Source organism: Galleria mellonella, unplaced genomic scaffold (assembly GCF_026898425.1).
Source record: "Galleria mellonella isolate WM207_F2 unplaced genomic scaffold, CSIRO_AGI_GalMel_v1 utg72, whole genome shotgun sequence".
NCBI lineage: Eukaryota > Metazoa > Arthropoda > Insecta > Lepidoptera > Pyralidae > Galleria > Galleria mellonella.
In genome coordinates, this window is record NW_026442144.1 from 1,612,646 (window position 1) to 1,632,137 (window position 19,492).

The 19,492-nt window shown below is 30.4% G+C and overlaps 1 protein-coding gene across 1 annotated transcript; it reads left to right on the forward strand.

The window, feature by feature from the left end:
• The first annotated feature begins 48 nt into the window (after nt 1-48).
• On the forward strand, nt 49-9,454 carry LOC113516883 (plasmanylethanolamine desaturase). Its single transcript, XM_026901371.3, has 4 exons — nt 49-414; nt 2,734-2,939; nt 8,647-8,865; nt 9,081-9,454. The coding sequence occupies exons 1-4, from the start codon at nt 153-155 to the stop codon at nt 9,339-9,341; spliced, it is 948 nt and encodes a 315-aa protein (XP_026757172.1). The 5' UTR covers nt 49-152; the 3' UTR covers nt 9,342-9,454.
• Nucleotides 9,455-19,492: the final 10,038 nt, after the last annotated feature.

Consider the following 19,492-nt stretch of genomic DNA (forward strand, 5'->3'; position numbering starts at 1 on the left):
TGTATGAAGTGCAGTCTCTTTTCCTTTGTATACTCTTTGTGACTGACGATAAAAAAAAGTAGTGATAAGATTTATATACATACACACCCAATAATAATCGCTTGCTCTGACGTTTATCCGGCTATTTCTTAATTTTATTGAAGTAAAAATTAATGATGACTTTGCCATTACCAATACCGCCTTGTGCTAAAAGAGACGGCATCAGTGGATTGGCTTGTGATCGCTTTGAATATGCTAGTACCATGGCGACTACATTATTAGCCCCGGTAAAAACAGAAAGGGAAATCTTGGAACATTCTATGTCCGAGGATGATCCTAATGCTAATACGCAATTCCCAAGCAATGCAGGATCGCAACTTCGATGGGGCCCCCGCCACAAAGGAGCTCAAGAACTTGCAGAACTCTATAGTCCAGGTTAGTAACCATCACAATGATATATAAGTAATGTTAACATAATCTTAGGCCAATGAGTACCTTTATATTTTTTTTATAATCTTGAAACAATATAATACATATAATATTAGTTATAATAATTTAATATAAAACATAATACCATTGTTTAATACAGACCCATATATGTTATTCGTGTTTTCCGTTATGTTTTTATTGTACTCTTTTTAGTTTTACCAGTAAATTTAATTTAATTCTTGTAATTTTTTTGAAAATCAAGTATCATGTATATAGGTAATTATTAAAATTTCTCAGATCCCTCATGGATTACTTTGAACCATAGTTTTAATATTGGTAAATTAAAAAAATATATATATACTTATTTATTCAGTTATTATTGATATGGATTATTCATAAATATCTTATTTGTTTTCTAAAGGTTAAAAACTGCTCTTTTACATTTTTTTTTTTATTAAGTCTATAGTTTTTTTGTTATTAGATAGGATAGTATTATTCTGGCTCATATTGTATTTCTATTGTTATTGATACAAAATGATTATTTAATATAAGCACCTGTTAAAAATTACAATCTAAAAAGAATCAAATGACTTTAAAGAACTAAGTTCATTATTTGTTTATCTTCCAATCTTTATGAAAGTAATGGAAAATTGTATTCTTATTAATATTATTATAAATATCAAAATAAGTTTAAGTGAAGTCTAAGTTAAGAGGTAAGGTTTAAAAAATAACTGATTCCCCATACAAACTTTCATCCCCTATTTCACCCTCCTCAAGTTTAATTTCTGTGATAAAAAGTAACCTATGTCCTCCTCCTCCTTCAGCTTATCTCTATACCATGTCAAAATTGATTCTGTGGTTTAGGTCTGAAATATATTTTCATGAATTTTGAGGGATCCATCTGAAAGTATATTCTTTCAAATATGAAATTTTACAGTAACTAATATATTGAAAACCTCTTCCCTTTTTCAAGTCTGTTAAAAATATGATCCTCCATAATGGGAAAAGGAGAGGAAAATGGAAGAAAGAACTAAACAAAAACCTATTTACAGATTATTTTATATATGTAACCCTCGGCATGTGAGTGCAACTAACATTTGACTGACTTTGTATTGAGTAGATATCTATACTTTACCTAGATGTTGACAGAAAAAGTCCTGGATATATTATTTCAAGCTGAACTTCTTTTTGAGATGGTATTAATGTACAATCATACATAATACTACTATTAAAAACTAAGAACAAGAATTAATGTACTAGTATTATTATAATAATATTATTCTTAGTCTCAGTAATAATGAACTATAACTAACTTTTATTTAGTGGCAAAAATACCTGTACATTGTTATTGAGAAATTTCTGAAGCTAACAATCGCAAGGGCAAGGAACTTTTCGTCTGTTTGTCTTAATACTTGTATATAAAAATCTTGTGTTAAGATGTTTGTTCACGCTAATCTCTGAAACTATTCCACCATTTTAATGAAATTTTGTATTATTCGTCTAACTTGAGTATTAGTTTTAATTTTTATCTCGATAAGAAAATGTTTACTGGATTAACTAGTATTTATAATAAGATACAATCATATACATACATAGATATTGGTTATTTGTATGTACTTACTATATTAAAACTGAGTAAGTTTATACCTAGTATTATATTATCTGTGATCTATACGAATCATTCGAAAATTACTTTCGACAGATTCTGAAGAAATTTCGCGTGGTCATAATCTAATACTTTGGTCAACACCTTGATTTTTAGTCTGGTTTTATTCTTATGTAAAATTAAAATATTCTCCATGCGAACGACATCGCGAGTATCACTGGTATTATGTTTAAACGGCTGAATAGTTTTGAATGAAATTTTCTATACAGACTTTTACAGGTAGTACACGCATCTCTACTGCATAGCAGGGGTGGCCGACTTGTCTAGACTAAGATCTACTGTTTACTGACAAAACCTTATGTGATCTACTAATTACATACTTCTTGAAATCTCAAATAAAACAATATAGTTTAGTACACAATTATGTAGTATTGTAGTATAATTTATTTTATTAAGAGGGAAAACATAAAACTGAAAATTATTTTTAGTAACTACGTATTAGTGCGAGCATTGCGTCTAAGTATCTTGTGCTAGATTAGCAAAATATTACATTTTTTGCCTTGCCACGATCAACTGGTCTAATAGTCGCGATCGACCGGTTGGCTACCTCTGCTGTATAGTATAATTTTCTATAACTATTTTGAAAAGACTAATTTACATCCATAATGTACATGGTTCATGCAATAGGGATATTTATAATCGCGAATTTTTTTCTACAGGCAAACGACTGCAAGAATGGGTGTGTGTGGTGGTTTGTTGCACATTATGCGTTTCTGCCGGCATATTGATGGCCAGACACATTCGCGCGGATGCCTCACTATTATTAGCAGCAATTGCTGGTGTCCTAACGGCAGATTTTGCTTCGGGCGTAGTGCACTGGGCTGCTGATACTTGGGGAGCGGTTGATCTACCTCTTATAGGCAAAGTAATGGACACATTTTGTTCTTGCCCATAATGATCACTTTCATCATTGTTACAACGCTTCTCTTACTTGCACCTATTCGGTTTGAGCGCTAATATGCTGTTGCTTGTTCATTTTTTAAAAGTAAACTGCCAATTGATTTAAATTCGCAATTTTAATCTGTATGAACAGATTTCAAATACTATAAGATAGCATTTAAGAATAACTTCTGCAATATGTGCATTTAGTACTTTCACTGAAAATTTGTACATCCATACATTAATAGTCCCAAAAGTATTATGTAGCTACAGGCATTGACGTAATTGTACAACAAGTCGATCATTATTCAGATGTAGACTGTAAATAATTTAATAGAATAAACAATATCCAAATTTATATGATTTGTTTCGTAACGGAAAAATTTAATTAAAAAAATCTGATATGTTTTACTGATATGTAGCGACCTTTAATCAAATAACGTGAACCAAAATGACTTGCTATCATATTTGTCTCTAAAATAATTCATTTCGATAAAAAAAAAAACAAAATTGTAAGAGAATTATTAAACTTAAATCAATTTTGGATTAGCTGTATACAGCGTACCTACACTCACTACTCAGACTTGATACAATCCTGAAATAACTTCAATTGTAATTTTTCCCCTGTAGGACATTATTAATCATGATCAAAATGTTGGTAGTGACATTAGAGAGAAAAGTTTACTGTAGGTATGTTAAAGGTAAAGGGATTGTCAGTATTTAATGGAATCTAACGCACTGCTAGCAATATTCCCTTTCAGATCGACCTTCACGCGGTTCCCCCTGGAAACCATCGTGGTTAATTCTTGTTAAATTCTTCCAACTGACCTGCTTTGATCCTCATTTATCATAACTCATTGGTGCCTCATCAGCGTATACCAATACCGCAGACGGGATAACATTCCATTATTAACCATTAAAAAAACTCCAATAGTGTTGAAACGGTGTTTTATTACAAGCTGGTATTTAGTTTGTAACGTTTGTTTATTAGTTTAGGTCCAATCTTTCAAACTGAATTAGATCTAGTTTCTGGTGTTATATCTGATGACAATACATTGTGCATTACTCAATATTTTTATATTTACAAAATGATCGCCAACATCTTGAGACGTTTAACCATTAATATGGGTTTCAATTGGAAGAGTTTGAAGAGTAGGTAATAATAAAGGACTTTATTTCACAGTCAAAGGTAGTATGTTATATAGAAGTATGTTTTTTTTTAAATAAAAGGTCGTATGTTATCATTCGCAATGATAGTGTTGCGAATGATAACATAAGACCTTTTATTGAGAGACCAAAGAAAGATATAAGACCTTAGATCGATTTACCAGTAACAGCTGCGTATTTTGCTATTATTACCTATTTACTTAGCTTTACATTATAGATGTCAGTTGTAGCTTCTGTAACAGATTTGGGTTAGCTGTAGTGGGCTATATTAGTAACCGGACCACCGTTTACTCAACATCATATTTTTATGGGTTAAATTTAATTGCATCGCTTTGTTTCTTATTATCATAAAGATTATATTTTCATTACCCATTAAAATTCCATTGAATATCCCTCAATTTCTATGTCGATTGAGCAACATAAAACAAGCCTCGACACGCGCTCTGCAAGTTTAAGTTCGTATGACATTAATTTCTATGGACTTTTTAATTTTAGTTTACTTTTATTACATTACTTTACATTACTTTTTAATTTATTCTTATAAACCATGCTGTCCAATTAAAGAGTGTTTGGGTCGAAAAACAATAAAAGATTTTGAGCCTTCAATATTTAATGAGAGGTTCAAAATGTTCTACTCCAGTGGTAGATAACACGATTGGTACTATACTGGTATGATTTCACCTTGTATATTACATGTACCAGTTGGTCTATCTTAGCTTCGCAAGGGTAAACTGGTAAGGCCCACATTGCAATACTACAACAAAAGTCCCGTGGTATGTAGATATTTTTTTTTCATAACACATTCGGCCTATTCGTGCCTATTTGTGTCGTACACTTCGTACGACACAAATAGGCACGTTAATAAAAGGTATACTTACCGGGGTCCATACTCGGTCGGATTAGTTTGGTTCGGGTTTAAATATTGTGCCACTGGATAATAGTAAACTCCGCCCCCAAATATTCGACATCCGGTTTCTAGTAACAAGATAATCTAGGCTGTGGATGTAATGTATGTACCTATTCTATGTAAACTAGTAAATATGTCGCGTGAGAGTCGTCTTAGTAAGCAGATTAATAAAACATTCTTTCAAGTGCAAACTATATAACCAAATATTATTCTCTAAAATTATTTTATCTTTACACCAGGTACTTAACGTGCTTTTGTTGACATAATATGTCTGTGTCTGTGTATAAAAAGAAGGAAAAATAATATTTAAATTTTCTAACTCTAGCGATTTATTGTTAATAAATTTTTATATTACGTAACTATAGTAGATTGAAAGTATGCGGTTCAATATTAAAATCAATGGCAGCTATCTTAAATATTACTAAGCTATGTCAACTTTGATTTCCTTAGTCTTATACTACACATGCTTGCTAATTTGTAGATAAAGGTAGAAGCTTACTTTTTCGCAAAACTTCTCACCTTACACGAATTCATAAAGTATTCATTACTTATTAATATTCATACCTTTGGATTTAATTTTATGTAGCTATAATGTATTTTTTGCATTAGTAGGTAAAGGTACATTAGCTATATTTCTCATGAGAATCATTCCAGCTGTGAATTTATTTCACAGTGTGGTTATTACTAAGTAATTGTATACTGCCACTGTAAGATAATAGAAAGAAAACATAATAATATTGTAATTATTTTTATTTTGTGAACATATACATACTTAATAATTGAATCAATCATTAATTTATTTGGCCTATAGCTAGAATTCAAGACATCTGCTAAATGATGAACAACCAGTTGTCTGCCAAGGTCAAACATACATTAAAATTTAAGTTCAGGAACACAATTGTAAACCACATTTAATTTGATGCAGAAATTTACGTAACATAAAGATATTAACTCCGACGTCACGCAAGAATTATATATGAAACAGACAAAAATTCAAAAAATTATTATGGCTTCTATTATTCTTATAAAAGCTCCCCCTCGTATCAATTTCTAAAAATGTCTCTCATATACAGACATTGTCTATTTTATAGTTATAATTACACCTACTTATTTAAATATAAGTATATTGTATGGACACTTGATTTCATCACTTATCTGTCACATGACAAATGTCAACACAATTCTTCAATCTAGGGATTAGATAGCATCGAGATTGATCTACAGCTCGATATCCATATATATTGGATACCATTGCTCTCGCAATTGTAATGCTTTTTAATTGCAAAATGCTTATTAATAGAATTCTTTATGATGTTTCCAAAATCTATACATTAATATTATAAAGATAAAGTGGGCTCTGACCCTAAGTTTAGACAGATTTTAATATCATAATAATATGAATAGAACTTAGTATCGACAAATATATCGAATGTTATTACATTAAACGGCTCGTTAGGACATTTGTCCATCGACCGTAGTGCAATAAAAAAAACGGCTCGTTAGGGGGGAAAGTGATTGTTAGTAATGGGGTCTAATGAACCCATTGCTAGCAATATACCTTATCAGGTTGACCTCCACGTTGTTCCCCCTCCAACCATCGTGAACAATTCTTGTTGAATTCGTCATGATAGGGTAACTGACCTGCTTCATCCTAACCTACGAGTATCATCTCTCACTGGAGCCCCGCCAGTGTATACCGATAGCGCGGGCGGGGTTAACATTCCATTATCACCCTTTAAAAAAAAGGCTCGTTACTAGAACAATTTTAACATTTAAATATGGAATACTTTTAAAATTCAATTAAAAATAGACATTAGATTAAGATTTTTAATTTATGCGTGATAAGGGATTCCTTAATTTAACGTTTACGTCAGAATATAGGTAGGTTAATAGGCAATCTCTAAGTGTACAAGTATACGGTGTGAATACGTCAGTTCAGTACTACATGCATTAAACAGCCAATAGAGCGGAAATCAAGTTTCCAAAGTATTTGCCAGAGACTATTGGGCGAAGCGAACAGACCAAGTCATAGACTGACACGGGTGATATAATTTTCGCTACATGGACAGTTGTATACATCGTCATTAACGCCGCATACCAATGCGAAAAACGACCAAAGAGCTAAAGTCACTCGACACTATACCAATGATATTCTGGTCGTCAGTTTGCATAAGATTCAAATGTCTTTCAAACAGCTTAAAATGGCAAGGAACCGGGAGAGGACCGAATTACAGTAGAGCTTCTGAGAGCGGGTAGAAAATTGGTATTTGCAAATACTTACAAACCTCTGAAGGACTGTACGCATAACGCTGTAACGCCCGATGCGTGGAGCGCAAGTGCGGTAGCCCTATTATTCAAGAAATGTTGCAATACTCTATGGACGAAATATTTTTTTATGTATACCCCTTCTGAATTGCATCTGCGTACTATTTTTGAGAGTCCGACTAGTCGTCTTACGCGCAAACTCGGCGACTTCTAACCACCCTAACAAGCTGGTTTCCGAAAGGGTTTTAGCATCATAGACCATATACACATTTATTTAATTTTAAATTTTTTTAAAATCTATGCACCGCCATTTTCTCTGTTTAGCGTAACGATTGACTGGTAGAGAATGCAATCAGGCATTAAGTCCGCCTTGTAGACATATTTTAATGTGTGCAAAAGTATAAATACTCTACGGCAGATTATATAGAAGACTAACGAGTAAAATCTGCCACTAAGTCTTGCGTTTGTGGACTATGTAAAAGCCGTTGATTCGGTCGAGACATGGGCTGTATTACAGTCCCTCCAATAGTACCGGATTAATTATAGGCATCTCGAGGTGCTGAAGTGTATCTTCAGTAAGACTACGAAGTTGTAGACGAGTATGTATACCTGAGACAAATTGTCCGACTCTATAAATTTAACTTTAACCGAGAAATCAACTGACGAATCCAATTCGACTAGGCAACGTACGGAAAACTACATCACATTTTATCATCCAAAATATCTTTAAATTTAAAAAAACGAATGTCTTTAAGCAGGACGTGTTGGCAGTAATAACTTATGGAACCATGGTCCTACATGATTACTTGTTGTGACGACAGATGTAGTGACGACCTCAAATGCATTGCAGCGAGTCAATAGATGCAGGTGGCAGTCTATGGGGGAAGCTTATATATATATATATATATATATATATATATATATATATATATATATATAAACAAATATATCTATGATTTTTATATATAAAAATCATAGATATATAGCGGCAATAAGATCAACAGAACCCGAAACAATATTTTTTATAAATTTTGTCTCTACAAACTTACATCTTGCAAAACTACTGCATCAAATTGAATGTGAGTTCCACAGTCGTGTTTCTGAAGGTCTGACTTAAAATCTGGTATATGTTTTATCATGAGCACCATCTACAAGTGGTCTATTTCACTGATTTTCGGAAATCCACGCGTACGAAGTAGTAAAAATCTAGTTTATATGATTGAAGTTCGAGCACGTTTGATTAAAATAGAGCACGCAGACTCTAACAATGTCAATTTCTAAGTTTTATTCACTCTAGCCTACAAAGACGACAATTTGTAAGACATAATACATTGTTATAATTTTTCTATTTCAGAATTTCCTACGGCCTTTCCGTGAACATCACATTGATCCTACATCAATTACTCGACATGATTTTGTGGAAACAAATGGTGACAACTTTGCGATAACTATACCTGTGCTTGCGCGTATCGTATGGCAGTTGTTGACTTATGATAATATTAGCCTTGACAAAGAGTTCCATTGGATTTCATATTGGTATCTATGTTGCATATTCGTGGCAATGACTAATCAGGTAAGAAGGAATATCAATCATCTCTCCTGTTCCCATATGAATATACAAAATACTCTTTCTTAATGGAACCTTGTGTTACAATAGGACATTTGTAAAATATGAAGTTTATAAGTTTCATGGTTTTCGTGATTTTGTTATTAAATAATTATACTTTTCGTATAACTATCATAATGCAATATATTAGCATTGCATTTATGTTTCTCTAATATTTTCAGATTCACAAGTGGTCGCATACGTATTTTGGACTACCATGGTGGGTGGTGTGGTTGCAAGAGTGGCACATAGTCCTACCACGGCGTCATCATCGTATTCACCACGTTGCGCCGCACGAGACTTACTTTTGTATCACCACCGGTTGGCTTAACTGGCCCTTGGAAAAACTTCGTTTTTGGTCCACCTTAGAGACATTTATTGAGGCCTTAACCGGATGTAAACCTCGTGCTGATGATATGAAATGGGCACAGAAACGTTCCTAGAATGTAATTAAATAAGTAGGTAGTAATGTTTTTATACTACCGTCGATACTCGTCCACATCTACCAAATCAATTAATAGATAGAATTTAATTAAAAATGAGTTTAATAACAATATTTGTCGATTTGATCGCTTATGTATTAAGGTACCGCTAAACACATAATTTCCTTTCGAAATATAATATAATTTATATATATACACACACACACACACACATATATATATATATATATATATATATATATATATAATAGTATCTATCTATACAGGTTGAATTAGAAATCATTAGTATCCTTTCAAGGATGTGTTCTATATATACAGTGTAACTGAATATATTTCAACTTGGAGATATGGACGTGATTAAAATTTCTTTGTCGTTTTTTATATTACTTTGTTTGGGAAAAATGATCGATTTCATGGGTAGAACTCACGTTAAAGGGATGCTAATGATTTTGTAATAATCTTGTATATTGAAAGTATAAAAATGTGAAATTGTGCAAAGTACATCCGAATATTATGTAGTATATTGTTTACTAAAAAGACCTTTTTAACTCCATTTAAAAATTAACATAGATAAAAACTGTGTTAATTATCATGTTAATAAGTTTATTATTATTGGTCTGTTTGTTTAAAACTCAATCAACTGTGATGACTACTTATATATATCCGAGCCAGATCCGAGCATTCATACTATAGGAATGTCTCCATTATCTATCTAAAATACGATGTTTAATGCTATATTTATTTAATTTGACTCAAATCTACTAATACCAATCCTTAAATTATATAGATAGAGCATTGAGTGTAAAAACGGGTCAAAATTTAGTCTGTTAAGATGTTTTGCTGACATTTTTTTTTATTAATCAAAATTAAACGACATGAATTAAAGTTATTACTTGTGGTCCTAATAGATGTGACAAGCAATAATAGTAATAATTAACACAAGACATCAATATACGAGTAAGTAAAACACAGAATTGTAAGATCCGAATTTTTTTTTTTCTTTCTTTGCTTACAGTTTTATTTTTGAATGATTTCAATTAGTTGTCAAACGATAGCTTTTTATACGCAAGTGAATATTTGATTAAAATTAATTTATATGAATGGGGAATTCTTTATATTTTATATTATAGTATTGAAGTGATTTTTTTTTAAATATGATAAAATAAAAACTACATAGTTGTATTTTCGTTTATCACGATTGAAACGATTTACAAAATAAAACTTAACATTTCTCAAGTAAGCAATATTTAATATTACATTTATAGAGTTAGATATCAATTATTTTATTCAATAACCTTGGTATCCGTATAAATTTTTATTGTAAATTGATAAAAAACGAGTTTTTCTATAGCAATAAGTTTACATTACCTGTTCAAAAATAAATAACGAATAAGGGGGTACATTTTTTAATTGTTTGTTTGCTCAATGACGTCATTTTATTTTTATTTCATACAGCATACGCTCATAGCAAATCTATATCATTTTTTTTTACGTAAAACACCTTTTTCCATAAGTAATTAAACATTTCTCAGATTAGGTCGTTTTTTAATTTGAGTTTGGTTCCATTTGTTTTTTTTTATATAAATATACACATGTAAAGCTTAAACGTTAATTTACATGTATTAATTAAATTGGCAGTCATTTTCTATGATTTAAATATTAAAATATATTTTATGTCTATACTGATATATAAATCAAAGTATTGAGTTAAAAGAAGCATCATTACGGAACATTGTGCACTGTGTATCTTGTCCTTTCAAATTTATTCGTAAAAATTTTGTATATTTTTTATTTTTGAATTTTACCCTACAAATAATTTGTGGCATATATTGAGTAATAAACGTACATTATAGTAAAATGTTCACGCACATTTGGACAAAAAAATTGACCAGTTTTAATAAAACATTTGTATGGATACACTCTATCTATATAATCTAAGTACTAATCATATAGATTTGCACAAAAATCTATATAGTAGATATTGTTGAAAACCAGCGGTACGTGGAACTTTATTGCGTGAATAACGTTTTAGTTATTAATGTAGTAAACAGGCTCAAGTACCTAAACAAGCAGGTTCTATTCTTGGTATTGATATAATCTTTTATTATTTAATTTTAATTTCATTCACAAATATAATAATTTTGACTGGAGTAATACATTGTTAGTAGTAGAGTATAAACTATGTAATTGTAAATAATGACGAATATAATTACACAATGATGAATGTGACGCATATTCAGCATGCGAATGACACTTACGACATTGATCTAAGTTCATGGAAAATAGGTAAAACAGAGAACAAAGTAAAGAACTCAATGTTCTTTACTTTGTTCTCTGTTTTAACAATGATAAATATATAAACAATAGACATTTTTTATATATATTTATTTTTAAAAAAACATACAGCCTTATTTAATCAATACATAGTTGTAATACAAATTACATTTATGTTGAGTCAAATTATTCAAAACATGTTCTATACTGATAGAGCAACCAAACATTTCTCATATTACTGATAGGCTAGCGTCGCATTAGGCCTATTGCTGATCCCTGGTCGTACATTGCATAGAAAAGTATGCAAGGCGTTGTCGACATTACGTCCGCCGAAGATACGCGTGTCGACGACCGAACAGACGCCGGGTGCTAGCGTTCCGTAGCGTTATGTCGACGTACTTCATGATTGATCTTCTGCGCGGTATGACTGGAATTAACAAATATATACAATTTAATATATCGATGTTCCGTCGCCGAAAATACGCGACAGAAGATCTGCACAAACAAAACTAGAGTAGGAGTTGTATTCGCTTATTTGCATTTCAACATCAGGGGTACAATAATACTCGGGACGGCGTTCATAAGAATAGTGACATGTGAATATTGATTATTAGGAGTATAATCGTGTGAACTAACTAAAATGTATTTTAGTTAAATTAATGATAATTTAGATCGACAAATGTTTTTCTCGTCATTATTTACTATTATAACTGTGACAGCTGCGGTGACCTTTGTATTAGGAATGTCTATGAAAACTGAGTGAAACGAAATATCTAAATGATAATTTTGAGCACCTATGCGGTCCCACCGCAGCATATCCGTTACACATGGTTACACGATATACTTATTATGTTATAGGTTACACAAGTCTGGAAGTGGCTTTAAATTGCATGAAGCTTCTGTTGTGAACAGACACAGGTATAACGCTTCTAATTGTCTTTATTCGTGTTTCCAAAGAATTTAAATTACTTACGTAACATTATTTAGAAATTCATTGTATATTTCTTATACATTTTCCAAAGCAATAACCATTGTTAATAAAATTTATTTTTAATATTTTATTTATTTATTAAAACATTAGTTGTTGGTATCTTACTAATTCATAAATTATAAAAAAAAAAACCTATCTGTAATAATTTAATCCGCAGTGATGAAACAATTATACGGTGATATTACAGCCAAAATAGCGCCTACGGTAATGTATGAATCCAAATAAAGAGTTAAATTTTATGTAGCTTTTGATAAAGTCTTTATGATGGATTTTAGAAAAAAAAAACAAACATTGACAACTTTCCTTTTCATGTAGAGTTTGTAAGTGATGGAAACGCTATTATTATCTTTCTACAAAATGTGTAAAGATATCCAAGCGAAGGTTATACAGTCCTCTTAAATGTTGTAAATATAACTTTCTGGTTATGGTCTATCTAAATTATGTTTCCATAAAACTGTTTTTTGTTTGATATTCCATCAAACTACACATACACATAGGTTACATATAGTTCAAGAAATATGGCTTTTTATTATTCTAGACTAAAATCGAGAAATTTGGCTGGTGATGATTAAGGCTAAATAATTTAAAAATTTTACAAATAACTGACTAAATAAATTATAACTAAATAAAATAACCGACTAAAACCTAACTTCTAAATTATATCGCTATTTCAATTTTTCAGTAAATTGCTTTTGACTACCTACCCTAATATGGATATAGTCATGAGTTTTGTTTAGTTTTATTGTTTTTGTAACTTTATTTACCTTAAAATGTTATAGAAATATCAGAAGTTCCTTGGATTTTTTTATAGTCTTGAAAAATATATGTACATTTTTTGGAACAACTATAATATGTAATATGTTTCTCTCAAGGTCGGAAAACAAACAATTGACTGCCGAGTAATATTATGTTGGAAGTAATATTGGAAAGACGAACCCAAGTCGAGTATTTCGTATTTTTAACGAAAAAAAGAAAAAGAGGAGGCTCTTAACATATATTTGATTATTTATTTATTTATTCTTTATTGCACAATAAAACTTTGTACAAGTGGCGAGCTTAATGCCATATGGCATTCTCTACCAGCTAACCATTAGATAAAAACAGAAAGCGTATGAAGGGCAGATGAGGTGAAAAATATGTGACATAATTATAGCAACACACTGAAATAATAATACATAAGAAATACACATATAACACATAAATACTACTTATAATATATATAGTTATTCTATATATATATATATATATATATATATATATATATATATATATATATATATATATATATATATATATATATATATATATATAACTATAAACATTATGAGATATAGTAACTATTGAATAACCTGTAACTAGAGCTAGTTTTGTTGACTCAACAAATAAGTCTTAACAATATGCTTATTGGGTGCTCTGCGTAGGTCTAAAGGTATTTTATTACATATTTAGCATATATGTATTATATTTTTACATGTATTACTATAACATTTACACTCTAACGTTTTATAATTTATTTAACACTTTATTGCACCGATATTACAAGACTTGTTGAAGAATTTGAGATAAAGTATAGTGTAAAAGGCAGTCTTATTGCTAAGCAATTTTTTGTAGACAATCTTTGGGTAGAAAGAATGAAAGATTACATTCTATATATGTATAAAATATAAGTTGATTGGACTTTTTAAAAATGTGGCTTTTTCGAACTATGACAAGATTTCAAGCGTTTAGATGAATAAAATGCGAAAATTTGTTTCATATAAGTACTTATTTATAACTTACTTCCTATCATGTTGTAGGAAGACAGTAACTCACTTCTAGTTCAAAAGAAATTAATCTTTAACTACAATAAATAAAAATTCTATTTCATTCGAATTAAATGCAAACGTAATCAATCAAATAATTGACACGATCATAAAATATTCTGCTGTACCAATTGTATTACAAATCGATTAATTGATTGAATGTTTCAATTTGTTACTAGTTTCATTTAAAGTGTTCTGTAAGAATTTCAGCACTCGATTGCCACTTATTGCGATCTATTGAAACAGACTACCCTACTATAGAATTACTTATTTGCCACAATGAAATTGGTCGATAAACATTTGACGTAATCATTATGTCGTTAAATAATATATTTTTGATTTGAAACCGAAATTTTGACGCTGGTTATACGTACAAACTAAAAGAAAAATATAGATTTTATAATTCAATACCTATGTGTCAAATACCTTATACATATTATACAAAATTTATAAAATAATTATCATCATATATATGGTTTTTGCACAATAATGTATTTTAAAATTTGAAAGGTACTATTTGCTGAGTAATTAACATTATTTATATGTACCTACATACCTAAATATTTCAAAGATATGGCAATAATATGATATTAATTCCACTAATGCCTGGTGATTATTTTAAATTTAAGTAAAATGACAGCCCTTACTTAATATTTAAAAAAGAATTCAAATACCTTTAAACTATTTATATTGATGTTTTATTATTATTTCTACGCGTTTGACTTAGAAAAGACTAAGGGGAATCTTACTAATATAGTAAAATTGTAATTAGACGATGGGATATATGTAAAAAAAATTAATATAAGGGGTCTTAATAAGAGCAATATTTATTTTAGAAATTTTGTCTGTTTTTCTTTGCATTGCGCAAAAACTACTACACTAAATTCGATCCGATTTTCACAGTTATTTTCCTAAAAGTCTAACTAAAAAGTGGTGTGTATTTTATCTTGATTCGCTATCTGGAAACGATTTTTTTACTTCTGAAATCCACGCGTACGAGCTGTTGGCCAAAACACTACTGTGTTTATTTCTACATATCGAACCAGATGTTCTTTTGGACTTTGTCACATACGTTCATTTTTATGATAGTAATGACCCTATTTACCTATAATTATAGGTAAACATTAGTTAAATTGTTTAAGTTTTATAACAGATTACGACATCGAGAATTAATGCCTATTAATCTATATTCAATATTTAACTAGCAACACAAGTAAATCTTCCTATTGTGTCTAAGCCGTGAAAATGTTCATTATCATATTGGTAAAGTTAAAGTATGTATCCTTGGTATTCCCTTTGCCTATCCTATAAAAAGATAAAAATATAAAAGTCTGTCGAGTGAATAAGGACATTTGATCTGAAAAAGTAGAGGTATGTGTGCAATACGTTAGTTGGTTACAATAATTTGATAACATTAACTATCAAAATATATTTTTCCTTTCAACATGTGAGTTCAAATTCCATAGGTTGAAATATTGATTCCCGCATAATACAAGTATTTCCTTTTATGAGTTTTGCATTGTTCTTATGTTTGTATATAGATATGTATTCATAATAAAAATTGTTTCAAAAAAAAAAAAAACAAAACACTGGCTTTTACCGTGGCAAAACCAGTCAAGTATTATAATTTAAAAACTAAATTACTGAACCGATTTTTGCTAAACTTTCTATGGAACCAATCTGAAAGTATATCCTTTCAGATAAAGAATTTTCCCAAACAGTTTATAAATGATGGAGTTTTTGAGGTAACAACATATTTGAGTGCATCCTTTTTTGAAGTCGGTTGAAAAAAGTATTTCTATTGTGTAGTACCCACCTATAACAAATTCTATTTATTTTAAGACTAGTTGGTGTTGTGTAATATATCCAGTGGAGTACTTATATTTATTAACCGACTTAATATGAAGCTGACCAATACGTATGTATTATAAATGTTGATATGGCCTGGCCTAAAGAGAAATCGAAAGAGATCCAGACGGCATTTCCCGCGGTTATAGAACGCAGCTGGCATATGTAGGTACACACACACACCTGCTTATTTCTCAGGGTTGCTTTCAATCCACTAATTAAGAAATGATAGGCACCGGCTTTAAAAAAAAGCATTAGTTTTTTAAAATGCAGATTATTTGAGTGATTTTTATATTATGTTTACATACATGAATTGGTATAAACACTGTTTAAATTGAATGAGATCTAGTTATACCTTACTTCACATCTAATGCGTATATTTGTGTTCGATATACGTATGCGGATACGTTTAGACATTAATTATCAGAATAACCTATGAAAACCTTATCTTTTGCATTTATGATCACATTAATGTTCGTTTAAACACAAAACCTGCTGTAGACATATAGAATTCTGGCATACAACGCCAAGTAATAATAGACCTCCACAGCATGTTAACTGTAACTGTCCTATACTAGTACATTGCTGGGATCTCAAATGCTTTATTTTCTGCTTTATACGCCACTAGTAACTACTTTTAAAATTTTCTGTTCTTGTATCAAACTAATACGTTTGTCACCTATTTCACAAAATGTCAATTTTAATAATATTATAAATTGCTACTTGGGTACTATTTTATAAATGTGAAGTTATTATAAATGTTACTTTTTTATTTCTAAGCGTTTTAACAGTTTAACCAAACATCATGAATATTAGTATACAGGTAGTATATTGAATAAAAAAAAGGCATAAAATACTTTAATCTCAGTTAAACAACATATCAAGGTCACATTTCGTGTAAAAACTAGTAATTTATAAAGTGCAAAAATTGGTCATAACATCTAATTCTAGCTATTCTAATTGACATTTTGTGCTATGATCTGGTATATTAATCGTAATTGCTATTGTAACCAAATTATTTAGCATATAATTGGATGGGTTTATCTAAACGGTGTGCTAAAATTCCTAAAAGTTTTGGACCGTGAATGGATACATAATAGTCCAAGTGTGCAGAATTCGCTTGTTCGTTTCGAGGAGCGAACAAGATTATGATGTAAGGATAGACGTGTAAAATAATTTATTTTCAGCTCGTTCTATAGAAAAGTATCTAATAGAATGCTAGTACAAAATACCTATTACAGCTAGCACTATATTATTATATGTAGTTCAAACGTCATGGTTCATTCGCGGCGGAACGCCTACACAATTTACAAGTTTCAATAACAATGGTTTCTGAATTTATGTTCTAGCATTAGTAATAGCAATACTTTTTACATTTTAATACATTCTTGTTTTTACTTTTGTATTGTAAAAAGACTCGTGATAAAGAAGTTTCAAATATTGATTGAAGTAAAGTATATACTAAATTGTAATAGAATTACATGGTGCAATTATGTATATACTTACATGTTATAGGAATAAAATAGGGAAGGTACATTAATTACGCGAGGTTGCTTTTTTCTAATTTTGTTTCACCTCCGGTTACGTGTATTTATTTTCAATGGATGATAATGGAGTGGTAACCCCGCTTGCGCTAACAATATACGGTGGCGGGGTACCAGTGAGGGATGATAAGTGAGAATGAAAAATCAGGTCAGTGAGCCCACCGTGATGAGGACACCTGGAATTCAGCACGATTGTTTCCTTTCCATAAAATTTCCTTCCACATGGAGGTCAACCTAATATATTGCTAGCAATGGGACTGATAGTCCGCATTACTAGCAATCCCTTTCCCCCCTGGTTACGTGTATTGACGCAATGAAATCTGCTCGTGAGGTTCTAAATACTTAATTGAATTTATTTAGGTAATAGATATGCTCTTGTATTCCTTCATTCCATTAAATACCTTTAATATCGTCAAAGTCCAATCATGTAAATATTTACCTACAAGAATAATAAAACGATTACGAGAAATTTTTACTGGCCTAATCCTACCCCATTTCCGGCCTATAAATGATAATTTGTCGGATCTTTTCCTCATTTAAAAGTCGCGTAATTTTTGGACCCTTCCATATATATATACGTGTTTGTGTGAGCACAATAAAAGCAAATAAATACCAAGTAGATCTGTGTAGAGGACTGCAACATAAAACTAGGTATATATGCAATTATTTATATCTAAGTAGGTACATAAATAAAAATGTATAATATATGGTGCTGCAATTTATATAAAATGTAAAAAGTACCTAATACTTAACAGATGCCTCGATAAATTTTGAAGTAAGTATATTTGCATTATGAGTTAGAATTGCGATTAACTTGGGAATAAATAAATACTTTAAGATAATTAAGTATACTTGTAATATTGTAAAATAGTAGGGTCAGTAGATACATATTTTCTTTTATTTACTAAGGAGTGCTCTGTGTTGTATAATTTTCTAATTATTTGGGTATCTTATAACAAATAGTAAACCGGAATAAAAAAAAAAACATTCATGGTCACATACAGACACAAAATAACAATAGAATTATAAGATAGATGATGGTTTCTAACTTAGTGCCTGACCAAAAATAGGTTTACAACCTATATTCGTCTTTTGTTCTAGTTTTGGTTGATTTTTTTCAACCGACTACAAAAAGAAGATTCTCAATTCGGTTATACTTTTTATGTTTGTTACGAGATAACAAAAAAAAAAAAATACAAGTGAAATGGAAAAGACTTCTTTATTTTTAAGGACAAACAGATTGGTCTCATAGAAATTTTATATTTTTAATATACCGAAATTGAGACTCAATCGAAGTTCCAGAAATCTATCTGAAACTGGCGGTAACAGAAAGTTTAGTCGGACACTATTCTAACATCTATCTACATAATAAATATACCTGTAATTTTGGCTTACTTATGGGTAAAAAAGTAATGACAATACGTCGTTCGTTATGATTAATCACCCAGTGACTAACTGTGATGTAAATGATTAAGTAGGTCAATTCAAACCTTTTCCAATTTTACAACCGGAGGTATTTAGAATGGGTATTAATATTCAAATTGTTGAATTGGAGATACTTGTAAACGTAGATCTCTAATAGAATCTTAGATAGGGACGACGATTATTAAAAATACATACTTATAGTTTTTTCATGTTCGGGCATAAAAATAAAATAAGTGAGCTTATCCAGCATTACAGGAGGACTACTAC